The sequence below is a fragment of the Phaethon aethereus genome (genome assembly GCF_964289735.1).
Source record: "Phaethon aethereus genome assembly, chromosome: 1".
NCBI lineage: Eukaryota > Metazoa > Chordata > Aves > Phaethontiformes > Phaethontidae > Phaethon > Phaethon aethereus.
The window spans coordinates 57,391,771-57,412,228 of record NC_138575.1 but is presented as its reverse complement, the minus strand read 5'-3'; the positions used below and the strand labels follow the sequence as shown (position 1 = coordinate 57,412,228).

Sequence of the window (20,458 nt, the reverse complement as noted above, 5' to 3'; positions counted from 1 at the left end):
AATATGAACATGAATAACATATTAAATACAGAGCTATGCAATAAAGTTGGAAGTGCATAATTTTCATCAACCAAATTACTTTTTTAAAATTGAGAAGTAGTTAGACTATCAGGTAGAGGCTAAAGCAGCAGTATCATTTTTAGCGACCCTATGCAAACACAAGTGTGGATGTATGGCCAAATTTGGGGGTTGAGGTGTTAAAGTCCAGAGACATGGTTTAGCTTTAGAAACTAACAGGTGGCAAGCATGTAGCTTCCTGGAACCAATACCTCAAAGATCCTTGTTTTCTTGTGATGGTAGCTGTGCTGGATGCAGAAAACCAGTTACAAGCTTTGCCTAGAGGATGATCAACACTGATATGCCAAAGCATAACCCGTGTTCTGTATCCTCAAATCACTAAGTGTCCCCAGTAAATGTCAATTCCTTTAGAATCAATTCTAAGCAATGTCTCACAGCTCCCCCAAAAAAGCAAATACTGTATTGTAGTTTTAAAACAAATATTACATTTTCTCCATTAACCTTGTGGCTACAAAAAAAATACAGCTAGTGACATCAGAGGCCTAATGCGATTATAATCATTAGGCCATCTGCTGTATTACAGTCATTCCTAGTGGCATGACCTGTTGTAATTGAACTATGGCACGCTCCCTTCATGTAGTCTGGAGATAAAATACACTCTCTTCAGAAGAGTTTGAAACTCAGCAGCACAAGATTCACAAATCTTGTAGTCCAAAATACACTCAAGCAACTAAGATGCTGCATGCCCAAGCAGAAAACTGCATCGGAGGGGTGGTAATGCAGACCTGTAGCATGGAAACACCTCAGTGCCTGTAAAAACAGTTACATAGAAAAACAGCATAAATTTCATCCTGTTTGGATTCTACATGCATTCTGCATATATTGTATACTGGAACGCAAACATACAGTCAGAGTAGTTGGATGTGGGCACAAAACCCGGCAAACATCCAATACACTGAAGTGAAAAAGAAGCTCCTGGAAATTCTCTGCAGCACCCTTCTTCTAGTTTTCAGTCCAGACGATGCCCTTTTCAAAGGCTGTGTCACAGATGACAGATGTTCACAAAGCAGTAATATAGAGCAACACAAGGCACATTCCCAGAAATTATCTTCTGTTTCGCCTGCACAGGTGAATCTGATGGTCACAAATACAGTTTTCCTGCAGGATTCTGCCACATGACAACCTTGCATGCTTGCCTATATTTTGTGTTTGCAGCCAGAAGCCGAAGATCCCGATGGGCATGTGAAGCTTTAAACCTTGCAAAACAGAAAAAGCGCGACATATTTTGCAAAGCAGAGTATTGCTACATTTGTCAAATGTCTCTCCCCTAAAAATGTTTGCTGTTTTAGTTGAAGATACTTTCCAAATGTCTTTCTACTCAGATGCACCTTAGCTACTGTTTTAAACATTCTTTTCAAGGGTGGAAAACTGGGTGTTTAATACTACCCCCCCAAAAACCTTACAACAGCTGTAACCTTTAAATTTGACACTGTAAAAACTGACAGCATCTGGCTGTTCTTTCACAGCATGACATGAGTTCAAAGAGTTGAGTGCAGACAGCAGTTTTTGTTTAGCTTGCATTTTATGAGGACGAGAAGATGAAAATCACCTCTGCATAGCTACAAAAAAATGCAAATAGCAAAAAAAAAAACCTTGTATATTTGCATTATTAGACAATAGGCCAAAACCTGAATAAATATGAAAAGTCAGCTCTCCTTGTTTCTAGATACAGTCCTTCTAGCTCAAATCACAGGTATGTCAGATGCAGATGAAGACTTGCTTCCCACCTCTTTTCTATGGGCAATTGAGAGTTTTAATCCTCAACTAATGAATCTTGCTACTAGTAAAAGGTTACACAAAGGGATAACAGAAAAGCAAGAAGAATTAATGAAGCATAAAACCCAATTATTTTGAATCCTCCACCACTGCTTATAAACGCTTTATTTCTTACTACAATACATTAATCTTTTAGTAAAGCATAGTACTACTATAAGTGGCTGGTGGGTTGGAAAGGTTATTCAAGCGAGATTAAGTGTACTTGGTAAAAAAATGTTGAAACATTTGCCTTTCCTCTCTAGCATATAAACAAAATTCCACATGGGAACAAAATAAGCAATTCCCAGCTCTGTTCTGAACAAGCAAAGCAGGAGTGCTGTGACTCTCACTTTAATGGGACACCACCGCATCTTCTCCCTCTCCTCAGGTTTACAACGTCCAAAAACCTTATGTTGATGGAAGCCTGAAGTACAATTTCTCCCTTAGGGCATCAAGCTGAACCTAAACACCACATGAGACTTACAGTGCAGTCAGGAGAACCAAAGGTACCAAAGTGAGTTTGCACACTAGAGAGCTTTTAATGTAAAACATAAACTTCGCTTTACAGATATTGCACGTCTGGCTACAAGATCCAGGAACTCATCTGTATTAAAGGCTAATCTAAATTAACATGTAGGATAGCATAGTAAGACCAAATATGCACAGCAGAACAGCTGATGCTGAGGAACTGACATCCACACTCTATACGTGAAGGTGAAATGGGAGGTGCTGTGCCAGACAAGCTGTAGTCTGGTCCCATGGACTGAATGCATATTAGCTGTAGGCAGAGTATTTTCCAGTTTACTTTCATCCCAATTTAATCCAACTCTCAAACTTCATTTCATGGTGCAAGGCATGTAGGCATAGCAGGCAGGGGCAATCAGGAGCTTCACTTCAATAGCGCCTTCCTGACACAAGCTATAAGGCTAATGTAGATACAACTGCAACTACCACAATTCTTTCAAGGGTGTTAAGGCTCTCCAAATGGAAAATAAAGGCTAGAAGCCAACCAGCATTTCACATGGAAAGAGCACTCCAGCTCATTTAATTCAATACCAAACCATCCTCTGGATTCCCACTTTTACACTTTTCTTAAATCATCATAAAGAGCTGTGTGGGGCTTGGTTCCTGACTAACAAACTCAAGAGGGAGACATGGGGCCCCGTATAGCCATATTCAGTAGTACATGAGAGAAGAACAAGATTAAGTATCTAAATGTTCTCACAGACAGGGGGTACAGGGCAGACAGATGAAAGAATACAGGATACCTACACATTCACAGTAGTAAGTCAAAATGTCTATTCTGAACTTCTGAAAGTAGAAGGAAAGCTGTCATGGCTCCGAGACGCCTTCAGGAGGAACATGGCCCCTAGTCATCCTTTGTACTTTTCAGGTTAAAAATGGGACTTTTGCTTTAAGTATCACAATTTATCTCACATCTGAACTTCTCATTAAAAATGGCCCAGGCAAATAATGTTTTAAAGATTTCCCTTTGTGCGATTATTTCCAGTTGGCAGGTATGGGTAAATGATACCATGACTTGCAGAGAACTCATTTCAAATCATGTTTAGAACAGATCTGCTAAAGTGGTTTTTCTCCATTGCAGAAAGGACCTTTTCATGTGTCGTCAATATTTCCAAAATGATATTTTACTGAGCATTCTTCTTTGGTCTGTCATAAAACTCACATGTAAGAGACATAAATGAAGCAATGAAGGGCACAAGTCTGCAAAGACAAGTTATTTAGGCTATATTTTAAGCAAATTTAAGACTAACTAATTACTCTGGGTGCCTTACTTGAATTACTTGCAAGGGCCTCATTTTCAAAGGGCCCGTAAAACAGACCCCTCTCAGGAATCACAAGTTTGGGCAGCCACACTTTGAAGAAATCCAGTACTGAACATAACTTAATACAGTATTTGCGTACATATCCACCTAAAGCAGGAGACCACAAAGAAGTCAGGAACATTTTCTTCTGGGAAGCATTAGCAAAAGGGCACAGCCACTGGGCCACTACTCTTTCATCCAAAAGCAAATTAAATGTATTCTGTAGAAGCACATACACAAGTTCTCCAGGTAAAAAGAAGACAACAGGCATGATGTACTATGTCCAGACAGTACAATCTTTCCTTTTTGATTTGGTAATAGAATTTTAAGTATGGGTCCCAGACACATCTTGAGCACGTCACTACCTTCCAGAGAGCCACTTCAGCTGACAAAGTGCTGCTGACAGGTTCTTTTCATTCAGAGAGCGAGCTGACAGCCTAACCTTACGCCTTTAGCAAAGTCTAAGTCACATCACTGTGTCATATTACAGTGTGCACCCCCAAAATAGAAGGAATGAGAAACTCCTCATTACTACACTGTCTTCAAGTAAGGTTTGTGAAATGGGGGAAGGGGAAAGTTTTTGAAAGAGGAAAATATATATCTGATCCATTGCCTTTTAGTAAAGCTGTTAAGTAAAACTGAGATGACGTCAAAAATAAAACACTTGCTCTTTGGTCTTGCTTCAAGTTGTTATCTATAAGTCATCTAATTTGGAGGTAGCAAAACATGACAAAACTATTTATCAGCTATCTTTTATCATTTTGGGGGGAAGAAGGGGAACAAAACAAAAAAATACCTTCTCCAATGCTAATCTGACAGCTTATTAAAGCTTAGCATTAGGCTATATCCTTTGTGCCCACCCAGACAAGCCAAAGTTCTCTGGCTCTGCAGATTTTGCCTTCCCCTGCAGGAAGAGGTCTGGCTGATGCCCATAGGGCTCTCTCTAGCTATGTTTTCTAGCTACAAATATAAAACATGGCGTCTTGTTGGTTAACATCTTGTATGCACTGCCTGTTTTCACTCGGTTTATGGAATATGTACATGCAAAGTTACAACTGCCTGAGAGATCTGGGGAGCTGACAAACAAGAACAGAAACTGCAGAGGCAGGAAGCCTGTTAAAAGAGTGATTACCAGCATGCGTGAAGTATGTAAGACTCTTCTAACACAGCATGTTCTCCAGAAGACTCTTCTCCACTGTGATCAAATATAGGAAACACTGTTTTGGAGTACAATTACGCTTGGAGCCATTACTCTTTTCCTCAGTATCAGAGGTAGCCCCATACCTAGAGTAACAACACTTCTGAAGGACCAAGTTGGGTGGGACAGGGTGGGGCTCTTATATATGATGTTTTTCATCTAGAAACAAAGAATCTGATCCTTCAAATCATATGTGAAATCATTCTCCGCTCAAAAACACGCATAAAAACACCAAGACAAAGAGTTGAAGTGATACTTACGCGGCATGATCCCTTGGCTCACCAGCTCCTCCCGTGTGCGTCGCTGCTGGAGCTTCAACTGCAGCACTGCACGACAGCAGAGAGAGGGAAGAGAAGGAAACCCATCAGTGTGAGAAACAACTGAAGAGACATTTGCAAACACATCTTGTTTTGTCCTTTGGATGCCAAGGCCCGAGCGAGCAGCAGAACGAAAAGACCCCCCTGACACCGTGCTCCCCTGCACCACTGCAATTGCAGAAGTGGCCTTCAGCAGTCGGGTTTCCGTACTCTGCTGCTGCGGGCAACAGGGAGAGGAAGTTGCGCAGCGTCTTGGCAGGGTGATAAAAATCCGCAAAGCCAGGCTTGTTTCTCAATTCTTTCTAGAGCATCAACTTCTTTCCAAACCATTAATGTTAAAAAACAAAGAGAAACACCGGCTGACAGTCCTCCAATAAACACAGAGTGACACCTCAGCTGCTAATGACTCCTGAAAACTCTAATTGCCATGTGTAGGTTAAATTGATGTGACAAAATGACTGGTCATTACTCTAAATTACAAGGCTGATTTTCTTCCTCGACTCAGAAATTCACCTTCAGAAACATCTCATGAAAATGAAATATCATGGATATATCTAGAAATGTCCTTGTTCCACAGCAAAAGGAATTCCTTATCACTAGAATTTTTCCTATTTATTTTAGAGTAATAGAACATATGCATTATCTGCATGAAATACTATTATATTTTTTTCCTAATGCAAATCTCTGGAATAGTCATCATTTCAACATCTATGTTATAAAAGCAGTTGCCCTTTAAACTACACTATCAAAGTGATTTTCTAGAGATTGTTCTTACAAACAGTCAAAGACAGCTTCCGTACGAAAAGGGCCTTACAAAACCAAAGAAACAAACTCACATGCGTGTGCGTGCACACATGTGCGCATGCGTGCACACCTGTGTGCGTGTGCACACACATCAACTTAGGACAACCTGAGTGAACATCAATAGATACTGAACCCTGCCTGCCAATCAAGCCCAAGCTCCTACGTATACTCAACATAAAATATTAGAGAACGAATGGCATGGCATCTTCCATGTTTTCATTTAAATTTCTCTGTCAAGCTTATGTTCTTTGTATGTCCACATAAGAGAAGTCCACACAAATGTAGTGGAACCACCAGAAGGCAAAACCACTCTACAGTCCAACTATACAATCTCATTATAAACCTTACGTGCCCTTTCTCAAGGACTCTTCTTGTCCAATACATTAATTTCATACATTATATCCAAATTTATACTGTACACTCCAAAAGCAGGGATCAAAAAATTTAAGGAGAAGATACTACTTCATCTACTCACAGACATTATCACATTTTACCTGTTTCTTTCAACCTCCTATTTGCAGTTTGCATTTGACTAAGATATATCTTCCAGTAAGGGTTCTGGTCTTCTGGAAGTTAACAAGTTAACGAGATCCATCTCTTCCTTGGTTGTTTGCAAGGTGGCTAATCACCTTCTCCTAAATGCACACGTAAATTTTTGCTTGGATTTGTCTAGCTTCCACTTCGCTTGGCTCTTGATGTACCTTTCTTTCAAAGGTTTATGACAGTGAGAATATATTTCCTACCTGTGGAGGTACTTCTGTACACACTGCAAGCAAGTTACCTCTCTTCTCTTTCTTAAGCCAAGCTAGGATTTCTTAATATATGCATCCTGGGCAGGAAACTACTTCCTTTAATACGGGGAAGGGAGAGAAGGAGGGAGGGTGTACAGAGCACCATGCTAATTCTGTGTGGGATCAGCCAAGAGCCAGAGCGAGGAGGAGGGAACACAGAGGGGAAGGAACAGGCCCTTCGTTTGGCTGTGGAACTACAAACAGAAGTGGTAGTCCCAGACTCTTCCTCCCACCCAGCATGCGATCGTGCTCCTACTTCTGTGCTAGCGTGAGGGCTAATACAGTCTTACGGCTGGCCTGTTCACAGAGCTCTTCATTTGCTGGATTCATTTTGAGGTGATCAAAACCCAAATCCAGTGGTGACACATCTACACGAGCACTCGATCTAACAGCTTGCTGCGATAGAGTCAAATCTCTCACTCCCCACATCACCTCTCATGTTCCCCTGACTGGTTGCTGGACTTACTGACATGACAGAGACCACAGCCCAGCCAAAATGGGGAACAGTTTTCTCTCTCATTTGTGAGCTGAAGAGGACGACTGTATAGGCAGGTATTTGCTAACACTAACATAAGGTGGGAGTGAGACTTCATCCTTCCAGCAGCAGTATGCCACTAAGTGATTTCAGCCCTATTAGGTAACGGCACATTAAATCTCTCACTATGTGGCATTATTTCCACTAGTGAGCCATTTCAGGGACTCATTTCCATACCCTAAATTAGCACATCTCACTAAATGTATACAGGCAAGGCACAGACCTATAGCATCAGGTCTATCTCCACAACTTTACGTGCAGATAATCTCATTATTACTCATGTCTTCCCACTTACGCAGCTAGCAATGTATGTTAGCCCTTTTTGACACTTTGCTATTTGCTTGCTAGGATCATCTACTTTCCCTCCATTTCCAGCTATACCTACTATATATCTTTCACCACCCAGAGTCACGGATTTTCAGTGAAAAACTCCTCACACACAGGTGTGCCTGGCATTTTTTGCTCCTTGGTGCATAACTCTGCCCTCACCTTATTTATGCACATTTTGCCCAGCTGTCTCAGTTTGCCTAAATGATCTGAACCATTTTTGAATGTCATTATTTATGCCTCCACTGATCTTTGCTCTGTGCACACCATTACCTTCTTGCATTTGTTTCCAGACCACACCAGGCTGATCCCAACTAGAAATGCTTTTCTGCTTTGATTACAGTCAGTTCTTAATCCACTTCAACAGTACTTCATTAAATTCAAAGATACTTCTAAAAACCAAAATATACCACACTATGAAGTTAAAGACCTTATAAAAGTCTACTACACCCAGACAAAACCCCTAGCAAACAAATTTCACATATCAAAACAGCAAAATTACATTTGAACAGACCTGTTTTCACAAATTGAAAAGCTGAACAGTGTGATTATACTGCTATTCTTATACCATCTAAATTCTTTATCAAATTTTCCGTATTTTTTTCCTGGAACTGAGACCAGATTAGCCACTCTTTACTCACTCACCCTTTCTCAGTAATGATGCAAAATGTTACTGGTCTTTCGCTCTTCTGAAGTCTCCCTGCTGTTCCCAGATTTATGAGAAACCAGTCTCAGCCAGACAGCAAGAGACTTCATCAAATGACTTACAATTCCCTTCCTGACTTCAGCTTCCCTTATGAATTTTCTAAATATATCTTATTTCTATATCAGTTACCATCTACTAACCTTTTTCTCTACCCATTATATGCACCTCTTATTTTTAAACGCTATGTCCCTTCACAGCACAAAACTAGCAACTGTCAAGAGAAATAAACCAGAGAATAGGAAAAAGGTCATTTTCAGGATACTTTTAATAGGCACTAAGTAATTCCTGGGGTTTATGAATGTATATACATATTAAGCACAAGTTATAATCAGCACATAATGCACTTTTTTTTTTTTACAATGCAGCTTATTTCTGTGGCAGGGAGGAGGGCAAAAAGGATTACTTCAGTACACTCCTGAATTCATTTTGGCTTAAATAAGTACTTGGAGTTCCCAACACCATTTCATATATTTAGGAGGTCACCTGTTTACGTGTGCAAGTGTGTGAATCCTATATATAGATTAACAGATGTCCCAAGAGCCAATCCAAGGCTGTTGAACATGGAGCTCAGCCAAAGGTCTAGAATGACCAGAGAAATTCAAAGTAACTCAAAGACAGACTGCAGTGTCTTTCAATCACAAACCAACAATCTTTTGTTTCCTTTATCCCTCTACTTAACCTTTAAATTAATTTTCAAATTAGGAATAAATCAGCTCATATCAAGAAGCGGTATCTCTGCTGGCTAGAAAATAAGTTCCATACTGGTACCCTTCAACCCGCTTCTTTCATTCAGCTGGTGTCACAGCCTATGCAACATTTTGTGGGCTTTGTATGCTTGACTGTTTTTCCCACCTGAAAATGGGCATAATTTATTTATTTCACAAGTATGAAAAATTCTGAAATATAGTTAAAGTTTGAACAAGGTTTTTATGTCTCTAATGAACTGTTCCAAGAATTAGTAAAACACTCCAGAGGAATCTGGGAGCTGGTGTAGAAGACTGCTGTCAGCAGTTTAGAGGAGGGATAGAGAAGAACTTGAGGGCATGGGGTGTACTAAGAGACAACACTGCGATACAGCTACTATCAACAGAGTTACACTGTTAGTGAAATACAGCAAGTCATGATTATTTTCTCTTCATCTTACCATAGAATTGCCTTAACAGGGAACCCACAAGCATATTCCAAGACCAGAGCACTCCTGCCTACACATGGCTGGTAGTAGCTCAGAGCAGTATATGCTTAATATACAGAGGCTGCACCCATATGGACATTTTCAGGACACTTCCAACTCTAGTTATAGTACAAGGGTGCATTAGTAATAAGCAGTAGCAAGAACAAATATTTATGATGAGCTAAGGTGTTTTTTGCAGCTCATCGTCTAAGCCTGCAACAGCATGCCTGCCTTTACATGTACACACCTGAAAGCCCTTCTATTTCTAAACCACGCTTTGTGTTTAATAGTTTGACTAGAACTGCTGACAGAATACTAGACTGCAGCCTCTGCATCTCAGCATCTCAAGAGAGAAAAAAAAAAATCTCATCTTTGAGACTATGTCACACACCAGGACAGGTTTAAGACAACAAATTAAAAAATATTCTGCATTTCCTGTTTTTTGAAAACTAGTGAAGAGAAGTACACAGCCCTGAACTGCAGCTTGTGGTAAGGCCCTGTGCATGTTATGTTGAATACAGGCTTACTGCCAAAGGGACTCCATGTTCACATTTCTACAAAACCTTTTCTTCTAAGGAATCCTAAGTGATACTCAAGGTTGCCCAACCAAGGTAATGATTAAGCACAGCCATATGGTGGATTACAACAGACAGCACGAGCAGTAGCACAGAACGGGAAGGGAGGAAGGCTGCTATAGCCAAACAAAACCCGATAGAGGGGCTGAGGGAGGTGGAACTCCCTGGAATTAGGGTTAGGATACCTGTGTAAAAAAAGAGAGTGCAAGACATAAACTGCATATTAACTAGATAGGCTGTATGCTCACAGAAGTGATTTATCGATTTTGTAAGTTCAGTGAAAGCATTTTGCCCCATAGAAAAATTCATCCTTGCAACCCAATCAATAAGCCATGTGATTCGAAAGAGAAACTACCAAGAACAAGTGAAATTAGCCTAACTTCATTATCTAAGCTGAGGAAAGTGCAAGCATAAGTAAAAGCAGTAAAAAGCAAACTATGCACTTTAATGCTCAAAAGGGTTCCCGATCATTTATTTGTATGCTGTTCAGCACCTCTGCACACCCCATTTGAAAGCCCTGTGCTACAGCATCCACTTAACTTGCAAGAAAGCATTAATACAGCACGAGCTGGGATGGAAACCTACTAGTTAGTTCATCAACACCTCTACCTTTCAGTAGTGACAAAGATTTTTTAGGAGAATTTTCACTGGCCTAGCACTGAGTGGGTCTGACTGGGTTTACTTTGTGAGGGTCAGAGACCACAGCCTAAGGAAACGTGGCACTAGGCCACCATTTACAGCCCACACATATTTTTCAATTTTTCAGTACAATCTGTATAAAATTTTCAATACAGTAACACCATTAGACTAAACCAACAGCCTATATGCAGCCAACTTAATTATAATATGCAACCATAAAATATGACTTTGATGGCATGGATATTTGCTGAAAAAAATCATCACAGCTGTTTGTGCAACACCAGGGGCCTCTAACTTAAATATCACAGTGCCGTGTAACTACTTGCTGTGCAGGCTGAAGCCACCTTTCCACTTACTACTTGGCCAGCAGTAGACATTCTAATCACATTGAGAAGATAAATTTTTTCCTCGTTTCTGATTAAATAGTCACATTTGACCAGTAGCCAATGCCAAATTCAGCTTTGGAATGCGCAGCACATCAGCCGTTGTTTTCAGTGGAGGTTATATCCTACGTTTATAACTGAATTCAGTCCCTTGGAGATGTACTGAGAAAACCTTTCCCTCACACAAAAATGGTCTCTCAGCATTTTCCAGCTGTGCCTGCTTACAAACCAAATGTTGACTCACATTAGGCCTTTCATGCTTCAACGGGAAGCCAGATTAGATTCTGGTTCATACAACAGCAAGAGCAGCATCTGCTAAACTCCAGTTGCAACACCCTTCTGTACAGAAGCAGCAAAGGGTGGTTAGTATTACCAAATTTTTTGTAGTGTCCACAAGAAGCTATAAGAAAATTTCAGCTATGATAGTTTGTGATGAATGAGTGAGTATACAATGGTCAAAATTAATTGGAAAAATAACTCAAATTGCTGAGGTGGATTACTTCCCCCCCCATGCCCCCCGAGCTGTATTTTTCTGGCACTGTCAACGACACACAGCCCCATCACACAGAATGTGCTAGAATGGGGGTTACCAACAAAGAAAAGCCAACTTTTGGGGCCTTTTTTAAAAAGGCAATTTTCTGATCCTAAGAGCATTTTAATCCACTAACTGCTGATGGGGAATACACGCTGGCTTTGCATTTAAGCAGACTGTGCAGTTAACAGAGAAGCATTTAAGTGAAGCAGACTGTAAATGACACCCAAACTGCAGGGATTATATGACAGTTTCCTACCCTGGGAAATGGGTATGCCAAAAATTCATGTCCCTCTGTGGGGTGAAGGAGAAGCAGCAGGTACACTGCTCATCCTCACAATTCGCAAGCATTCAGTGGTACTGGAGATAGCAGCCATACAATTCTGTTCATCTCAATGCATTTTAAAGAATAGCTTGGAGTAAGCTTGGGCAAAGGGACAGTTAAGCAGAAGTTTATTTCTTTACTATTTGAGACTATCTCACATTCCACTACCTCTTTTCTCTACTGCAGCAACAACAGCTGCTATTAAAATGCAGGCAGTTTCCTCATCTCTTCCTTAGCAACCATACTATGGAGAAAATTGAGTTTGGGAGGGTAAAGAATAGAAAGAGATTTGTTTTGGTCTCTTAAACTGTTACAAGAGCCTTTCACGCTAGAGGCAAAAGCCACTTACTCATGCTGTGGTCTTCTCTTTGTGAGTAGGATTGGGGTCGCTCTCCTTACACCCACAGAAGAGGTCTGCATAGCAGACCCTGAACAGGAAACAAAACCAGGATCAGGAGGCGCTTCCCTATTGCAGGTCACATGAATGGTAAAAGTGGATTTCTTAGCAGCACTGCAGAAATAGGCATGTTCTGCCACAATACGCTTAGATGGACAGGTGTCTCATACCAGTTTGGGGAACACTGATAAACTTCTTACCCAGCTGTGCTTGTCCAACAGAGACGATCGTAGGCACAAAGCCAAACAGCAGGTTTAACGAAGAAAGCCATGCAGCTGCATCAAAGGCAAATCTAGTAATAGAACACTTGAAACTTTTTTCACAACCACCTTTTCTTTTTATCCTCTTAGTAAGCTTTTGAGAGCATTAAAAATTTGTACAGGTGAGAACAGGAGTACAGTTCTGCCCAATGTAGGCCTAAAACTTCTATCAAGAGATTCTTAAAAAAGAGAACAGATCCTTCACGTCCAAACCAACAACTTTCGAACTATTTCACAGTAGATGTGCTAGTAATAATCCAAGGATGTAATGTGGGTCACACAACACTAGGGTTGGTTTTTTTTCTGTCCAGCACTTCCAAAAGCCTTCAGGCTCTCAAGTGCCCAGAAGCTTTTAAAGGTAGCTTTAAAAGTACTTCTGTACTTTTAAAGTACAGAAAAAGGACCGACTGGTCATTTAAGAACACAAAAAGAGGAGGAAGAGAGAAAATTAACTGACTCTCATCCTCAGGACAAGAAGGGCTTGTTTCTTGATAAAAAACCATACTCATCAAAGCTTCAACAGCTCAAAATGTTCTTGGGTCATATAAAATCATTGACATGACATGCAGCTTACACAAGCCTGCTGACATATTAGATGCCTTGTCTATATGACTGTGTTCCAGAAGACCAGTTTTGGCTACTAGTTAAAAAAAAAACAACAGAGACAGGTACAAGTCAATAGTCCCTTTTTGTTGGGAGGATGCTGTTGGAAGAGAAATATTAAATAGGAATAATTTTAATAAATGTTTTCAAAGGACAATTAAATACTTGCATGCATTATCTTTTAATGAGTCAATGTTGTGAGGCATTAAATAGCTCTGCTAGTGGAGACAGAGAAATATGGATTCTTTGATATGGTTAATTTAGCAGAATCAAAGATCCCAACCTACAGAAGAAGCAGGTTCCAAAAAAAATATGGAATCAAAAGCAAATACACAATCAAAAGCAAAAGGATATATTTCCATCCTCACATTTTACCACAAGGTAGCTGGCTCACACCAGGAGCACAGAACAACAAGCTACCTCAGCAGGTCATTTTTGAGGCTTCATATCAAATTTGATACAATGTGGAAATCAAAGTAATGTTAGTTAAAAACTGTACTTAGAAGATAAAGCCACCGTTTACAGCAATTTTAGTTTTGCTAGCATTACACAGCATTACAAAACAAACAAAAGCAGTAGCATGGTCCAAGTATCGTGACATGGTATGATCTAACCTCCAGAGAATAGTTACTCCTGTTGCAGGTGGTTCTCAAAGGCTCAAGTCAGCATTGGCGTTCTTTAGTGGTAAAATGTGCAGATACAAAAGGAACCACCAGTTCATAGTCTTAGAAGTTTATAATCTCAGTCCTCAATATTGCACACAATTGCATGTGTTTATTTCACAGGTGCTACTCATGTATATGGCTCTAAATATATGTAAACTTGAAAATTATGCTGAATTTTGCCAGGTTCTTCTTATGTTTATTTAAAAGAAAGACTAGCAGTTACTGTGCATTTTACAGCATTTGCCTTTACATTTTTCCCTCATGATTTAACTCCTGCCATTTCCATTAAACATGTAAAACTTAGGGGGGTTTAATGCCACTTTAATCATTGCTACTTTTTAATGCAATGCCAGCTTTGTCATCTTTAATACTAAAACTTTAAAATCAGATAAATGTATTACTATTAGTACATAAGTCTTTCTGTTGAATGCATAGAAGTCCACTCATAATTAAATCTTGGTACATCTAATAGTCCATTTCAGCACTCACTGAAACTGTTAAAATAGGACTTTAAGAAATTAACCCAAAATACATGTAACCTGGTATATTTAGTAAGATAGGCAACATGTAAAACTCTGCAACAAGCCTGTCAACAGAAAAAGTTCATTTGCTTTCTGTGCAGGGTACTGAGTCTTATAAAATCATTTTGTCCCAGTAATACTGGTTAGGTGAAAACTAAGCGTGTGAATAACTAGGCACATATCCATATCTATGGAATCTGGCTACCATGCATGATTCAACAAGATGACCTGTAACAAAATACCTAGGTGGAAAGGTCTACCTAAAATTGACACACCAGTATCATAAGACAGTAAATATTATCAGTAATCAGTGCTTGTTGATGCCATCTGTATATCCATTGTTACTATCTATAGCTGGAAGAGAAGCCTTGAAAGGGGAAAAAGAGAATTTCCCAACTCCCCGTGTAAACTTGAGTCATAGTCTACACTGATTTATATGTTTCCACGAAATAATGAACAAGGAAGAACTAACATTGCCCTTAACCACCTTGCAAAGACGACCCTAGAAAGAAATTCTCTAAGATAATTTAATAGGACGTGGCACATGGGGACAAATGAAGGAAAAAGAAGGAATGGGTAGACATATCCTGACAATCAGATCTACAGCTGCCTGCTAATGTGATGGCACAAAAGGCAAGCTACAGAAGGGAAAAACAAGTTTGAACTCTTCTCATTTTTTTCTTGTAAAGATACGGGTATCGCTGCTTATAAGAAGAAAGAGCTACAATCTTTTTATTTTCCTGAAAGACGAGACGAGAGTTGCTCATATTTTCTCTGAAAAATTATACAGATGAAAAAAGAAAAAACATGTTGTTTGGAGATACATCAGAATCTGAACAACTTTTCATTTTATTTAAAACTCTGGGTTCAAGGGATAGTATGTTTTTTGTGTTTCTAATAAGCAGAAAAAAACCAAGTCTTGGGACAGTGCCAGGACATATCCATAAAACACATGATTGATTAGACATGCTTATAATACTAAAATTGATGGGGACATCCCTCCATGCCTCTTTCAGCAATAAGAAACATGGTCTAATATTTTTCCTTCATAGCTCAACTCCCATACTGCAATTTCTGCTACAGCACAGTGCTCCAGGGTATTAACGGCCTCTAAGATCAAGGCCAAAATCTTCCTCAAACATTTCTCAGAGACCGTAGTCTTGGCCCAATGATTCAGCCTTCCTTCTGCAACAGGGCACCCTCTACAGATAGAATTTAAAAGCTCCCTTCACAGAAATCATCTAATGGTCAAGAAGCCACCAAAATTCTGTGGCAACAGCTGGGAGACCTCAACATATGAGCTGTGTTTTTGGGTTTTCCACTTAAGTGTGGAATAATTCTGTATTTCCAAGAACATTTCAGATTCTTAACCACCTAAAGATGTTTGGTTTACTGAAACCAAATGCAAATGAGAACAAATGTGTTGTTCCACAAGTGGTAGAAAAAAGGACTTAGAAGTATGCAAATTTAAATACAAAACCAGCAGTTCTTTAGAAGAAGTAATTAACCAGTTATATAGGGAACTCGGAAAGCTTGCCCTTATAGTTTTAAATTAGCTAGCTTGAGCATCTCCCAGCTTCAGTTGGTTGATTGTGCTGACAGTTATTTCACAGGACATGGAACAAATGTGGTTTTGCCCAACGTGCATATTACATGCAAAATAAAGTCTCAGAGCATCCCCCATCTGGCTAGTGCTCCTGCCACCAGCTTTTGTCCAAGCCCCAGCATCCTCTCTTAACAAGAATTTCAGGTGGATGCTACAAAGAATTACCATATTTCTTTAACTCATGGTAGTGAGAAACATCTTTGCTGTTTTCTCCAAGACTGCAAAGAGCACATGCCACAATCATGGCATCTGAGGTTCAAATAAAGATCCCAGCCTTTGTACTGCAACAGTCTAAAACCTTCTTTACAGTTTAAGTACAAATTCTATTACAATTCTGTTTCTAGTTGTAAAAAAGTTACAAGATTCAGCCATGGCCATCATATCCCTCTACATTAGAAATCAGTTCCTTCACAGCAGCCCAGTACAGCAGCTGATCCCCAGAATTTTCATTACACATAAAAAGCACATCAAATTCCCTCAAACTCTTTAAACTGTGATCATACAACATCTATCTACTACTTTTTACTTCCTCTCTCTTTGGATATTTACTTTCTTTCAAAGATATGGACTACAGATCTCGAGGACACTTCCCCCCCGCCCCCCTCCCGCCCCCACCAGGGAAGATCCACAGCATTGAAAACAAATCTGTCTATGAGGCTTGGTGTGGTTCTTAAGTGCCATCATAGCTATAAATACCTTAATAATATAATTCTGTGTGACAGGTCAATCAGCAAACTAAAAAAACCAGCAGTCCAGAATGGCCTGCATGACCACTTGACTTCAGACTGGTGGACAAATTCTGCAGATGTTTAAAATGTTATTGCAGGCTCAGTCCTCTACTGAAGGGCACAGAGGAGACTGCTGGCAGCAGCATGTACACCCACACTCATTACACACAGTGGAAGATTCCCTCCAACTGCAAATAGAGGTGAGCTTTTGCTAATATACTGAACAAAAGCAGGCGAAGGGCAGACAGGTTTCTTTCTGTTGCTCCCTCCAGCAAAGAGGCAGGGGCGATAGCTACGTGGTGACAGTGTTTGCAACCTCGGTAGTTAGATCCGCAGTCAATATGACACCTATTATTAGCAGCAGTAACACAGTCTCTCAGTGAGGCACAAAGGTACTAGTAGTTTAGCATCTACTTCTAAAATTTTTTCTTTGATTCCTGAAAGGGGAGAATTTGACAAGGGACAATTTGACATCAACACATGGAAAAGGGTGTGAGCTGCAAGCAGGCTTGGAAGAACTTTCACACATAACACAGAAAGCTTAAGAAAGTGAAAGCTAAGAAAAAGAATATCAAAAGAGCATGACAAAGAGCATTTACCAAAATAAGAAAGAAAACCCCACAACTGTTTGTGGGGACAGATTACATGCTGCTTGTACTACTGACCAAATTACACAAAAGCGAGCCTGTACATCCTGGCTTCCAGCACCGCTGTGAAATTTGCAGAGGTGAGTAACCAAAGAACATAGCCACTGCCACATTCAGCTCTTACAAAAAATACAGCTATAGCCTCAATGCATGTAAAAGTAGAGAAACAAGTAGCCGCAAGAAGCTGGGGAAACGTCACGCAGAAAAAGTCAAAAGTGACTCTCTTTCCTTCCGTCACCCAGAAGGCATCGCTCAGTTCTCCCCCAGCAATCCAGCTGGGCAGCACAACGTTTGTGCCCTGACAAGTGTTTCAGTGAGGAAGGTTACCAAAAAGATGTTAAATGTGTCAGCTGTTAGGATGCAGCAGAGACGTTACAGAAAATACCCTCAGAATGGTGATGGGCCCTCAGATGCCAGTCTGTGCTTCGGCTCCATGAGCTGCCTTTGGGGATGGAGACCACAGAATGAGGTCTCTATAAGCATGGCTGCAACAGATGATCCGTGTCCCTACCATGGAGAAAAATCCATTACGGGCACTTCCATTGAAAACTTTCAAATAGCTTTTTTTTTTTTTTTTTTTACAAAAGTTTTTCTTTACAGCTGCCTACTTCTGAAAGGCTGTATTAAAATGAGATTGTCCAGAAAGCCAAGATTTCACCAATTTTCACTGTCACTTTTGGAAAGAATCCATGCCCCAAAGCAATATATCCTCTTCTTTATTATTGACCTACTTACACATTTCTTGTTAGCTTCATCAGGCTTAGTCTAACTTCAGATGGCAGAACTGCAGACTAGAAAGTTCAAACGTTGGTTTTCTTGGAAGAATGCTTACTATATTATATACAGAATAAACTTTGACAATAGGTCACCTGCACAGTTCTTCTACCCGTCTCACTGAACACGAGGAAAGAATCCTCAATACACTGATAAGCAAAAACCATTTTGTAGTTCGTATTAGTAATCACCGTATTACAAATGTACTTCAGCTACTGCGGGTCTTCTCTTAGTTTGGAGAGGTATCAGGTTAGTAAATTTTACATACTGCCAGGGAAAAACATTCTATCTACTTCCACTAGCCCAAGTAAGAGAAAGAAAACCATGAGTTCTGCTCCATGTTAATACCATTCAGCAGATTATGCATCCACTTACAGGCCTCTTGCAAGAAAAAGGAACACAATTTGCCCCATAGGCTCACTGCATGTTTTTGTTTGATAAACCAAATGCTATGTCAGGGACCATGTCCCATTTTCTACCATAGGCTGCAGAGGTTCTTGCCAAGAAATGTGCTACTTTAACATTTTGGATCGAAATTTATTGATGCAGCAGGTGACAAGATCAGTAATTCAATGCTCAGAAAAGACTGGATAGATGGGAGTTGGGGGACAAAAGGAAGTATCTAAGCAAGCACTTATTTTTGGTATAGATGTTCATTAAGTTGTTGATCAATGACTTGCAGGTGTGACAGAATGCTGAAAAATCTGAGGTGACTAGTGACAGATCTTATAGATGATAAAATCACCGAGACAAGATTTACACAGGCAGCTTGATGTGGATCCAAAAGTATGAGCAGAAACCAGAACTGTCACTGACCCTTATCTTCTTTGAGCAGGAGAGTCACAGTGACATCTGTCTGGCAAGGACTCTGAACCACCATGTTAACTGCAGAAGTTGTTTCTGGATGCAAAATGGGCAATCTGAGCTTACGTACCATAGTTCTGTTTTCAAAAAAGATTCTGCTTTTCAACAGTTCCTGGGAAGTCTAAGCATCAGTCATTTGCTGTTTAAAAGTATAAATACAGGTATTTCCTTAAAATAAATAGATAGCATATAATTATCAATTCATTAATAATTCCAAAGCCACACAAGTTTTTTCAAGCTTTATTAACTTGTTTCCCAGTTGCTGGGATTATCAGTACCCTAGCACCACTGCCATTGAACATGAAGCTCAGTTCAACTGTGAAGAAAATTCAGTTGATAGGGCAGGAAAGTACTTACTGCAAATTTTACTTGGTATCATTACTAGTTCAAAGCATTGTCTGCATAAATGCTGTTGACAGCTGCACTTGTTGCACTACACCCGGTTTCTATTCTTTTTTGTTTTTCTGCATGTGTTGAGTCCTTACTCTTCTACAGGTCCGAGTCTACAATTTTTTCCTTTTAGTATTACTTTGTGCTAAAGAAAGTATTATAGCAGCCGTTTCTTGACAAATTAAGTAGATCACAGTGTGGTAAACAAGCTAGCCTCTGTCCTCCTCCTCCTCCCATTCCCAGCATGAAAATAGCTAGGGCTAAAGCAACAGCTGGGGATCATTACACTGACAGGAATAGTTCAGTAAACTCCAAGAGGAGAAAACATGTCATATCCAAAAAAACCAAAAACATATTAGGACAGCAGGACTGAAAAAATATGTGAATTCAACTCCAGGGATAATGCTATGACTCTCCTTCCACTGATAACGACTGACATAAAAACCCTAATCATTCAGTGTTAACCCTTTCTCTAAGCTTCCCACTTGTGTTATAAAGTTACCAAATATCCTGAAACACCTCTAGTCTTCGCAGTCAAACGAGGCACACTGGCAATAAAGCAAAAATAAATTTTAATTGCCATCTTACTGCCAACTTCAAGCTACCTCATATTAATATATCATTATCTTACCTTCACTGCACCGCTTACCCTTTAAGCATAGTCACAGCCACCATGCCACGCATTTGCAGAGTGGTTGCAGCACAAGGCCGCAGGGAGTCTAACTACCTACATCTACTGTGCCTCTGGATTTGCCACAAGAAATGCCAGGAAGGTAGCTCCCAATGCGTTCAACACATTTTCTACGTTTTTCTGTGTCAGAGCACTATTCACGTAAATAATTCTGAATTATGGGATGCATCTGGCCATAATTCAGAGATGCATCTGTTACATTTTGCGTCTGGTTTCTGACCACACATTTTGTATAAGGCATCGCTTTGACATCTCTCATAGCATCTTCAGGTCCACTCTCAACTAGGAAGACACAGATCAACCTTTACAGAAAAATGTCACCCTGCATTCCTGTGAGATGCCTCAGATGC

At 40.0% G+C, this 20,458-nt stretch overlaps 1 protein-coding gene across 1 annotated transcript in view; it reads right to left on the bottom strand.

Annotated features, from left to right (window-relative positions):
- The window catches only part of MRTFA (myocardin related transcription factor A), a gene marked incomplete at its 3' end in the record, with an annotated part of 78,063 nt that overhangs the window by 22,850 nt on the left and 34,755 nt on the right, over positions 1 to 20,458 (bottom strand). The window contains exon 3 of the mRNA XM_082011129.1: positions 5,118 to 5,183. Coding sequence (XP_081867255.1) covers positions 5,118 to 5,183 — 66 coding nt within the window. The remainder of the gene's footprint in view (positions 1 to 5,117; positions 5,184 to 20,458) is intronic.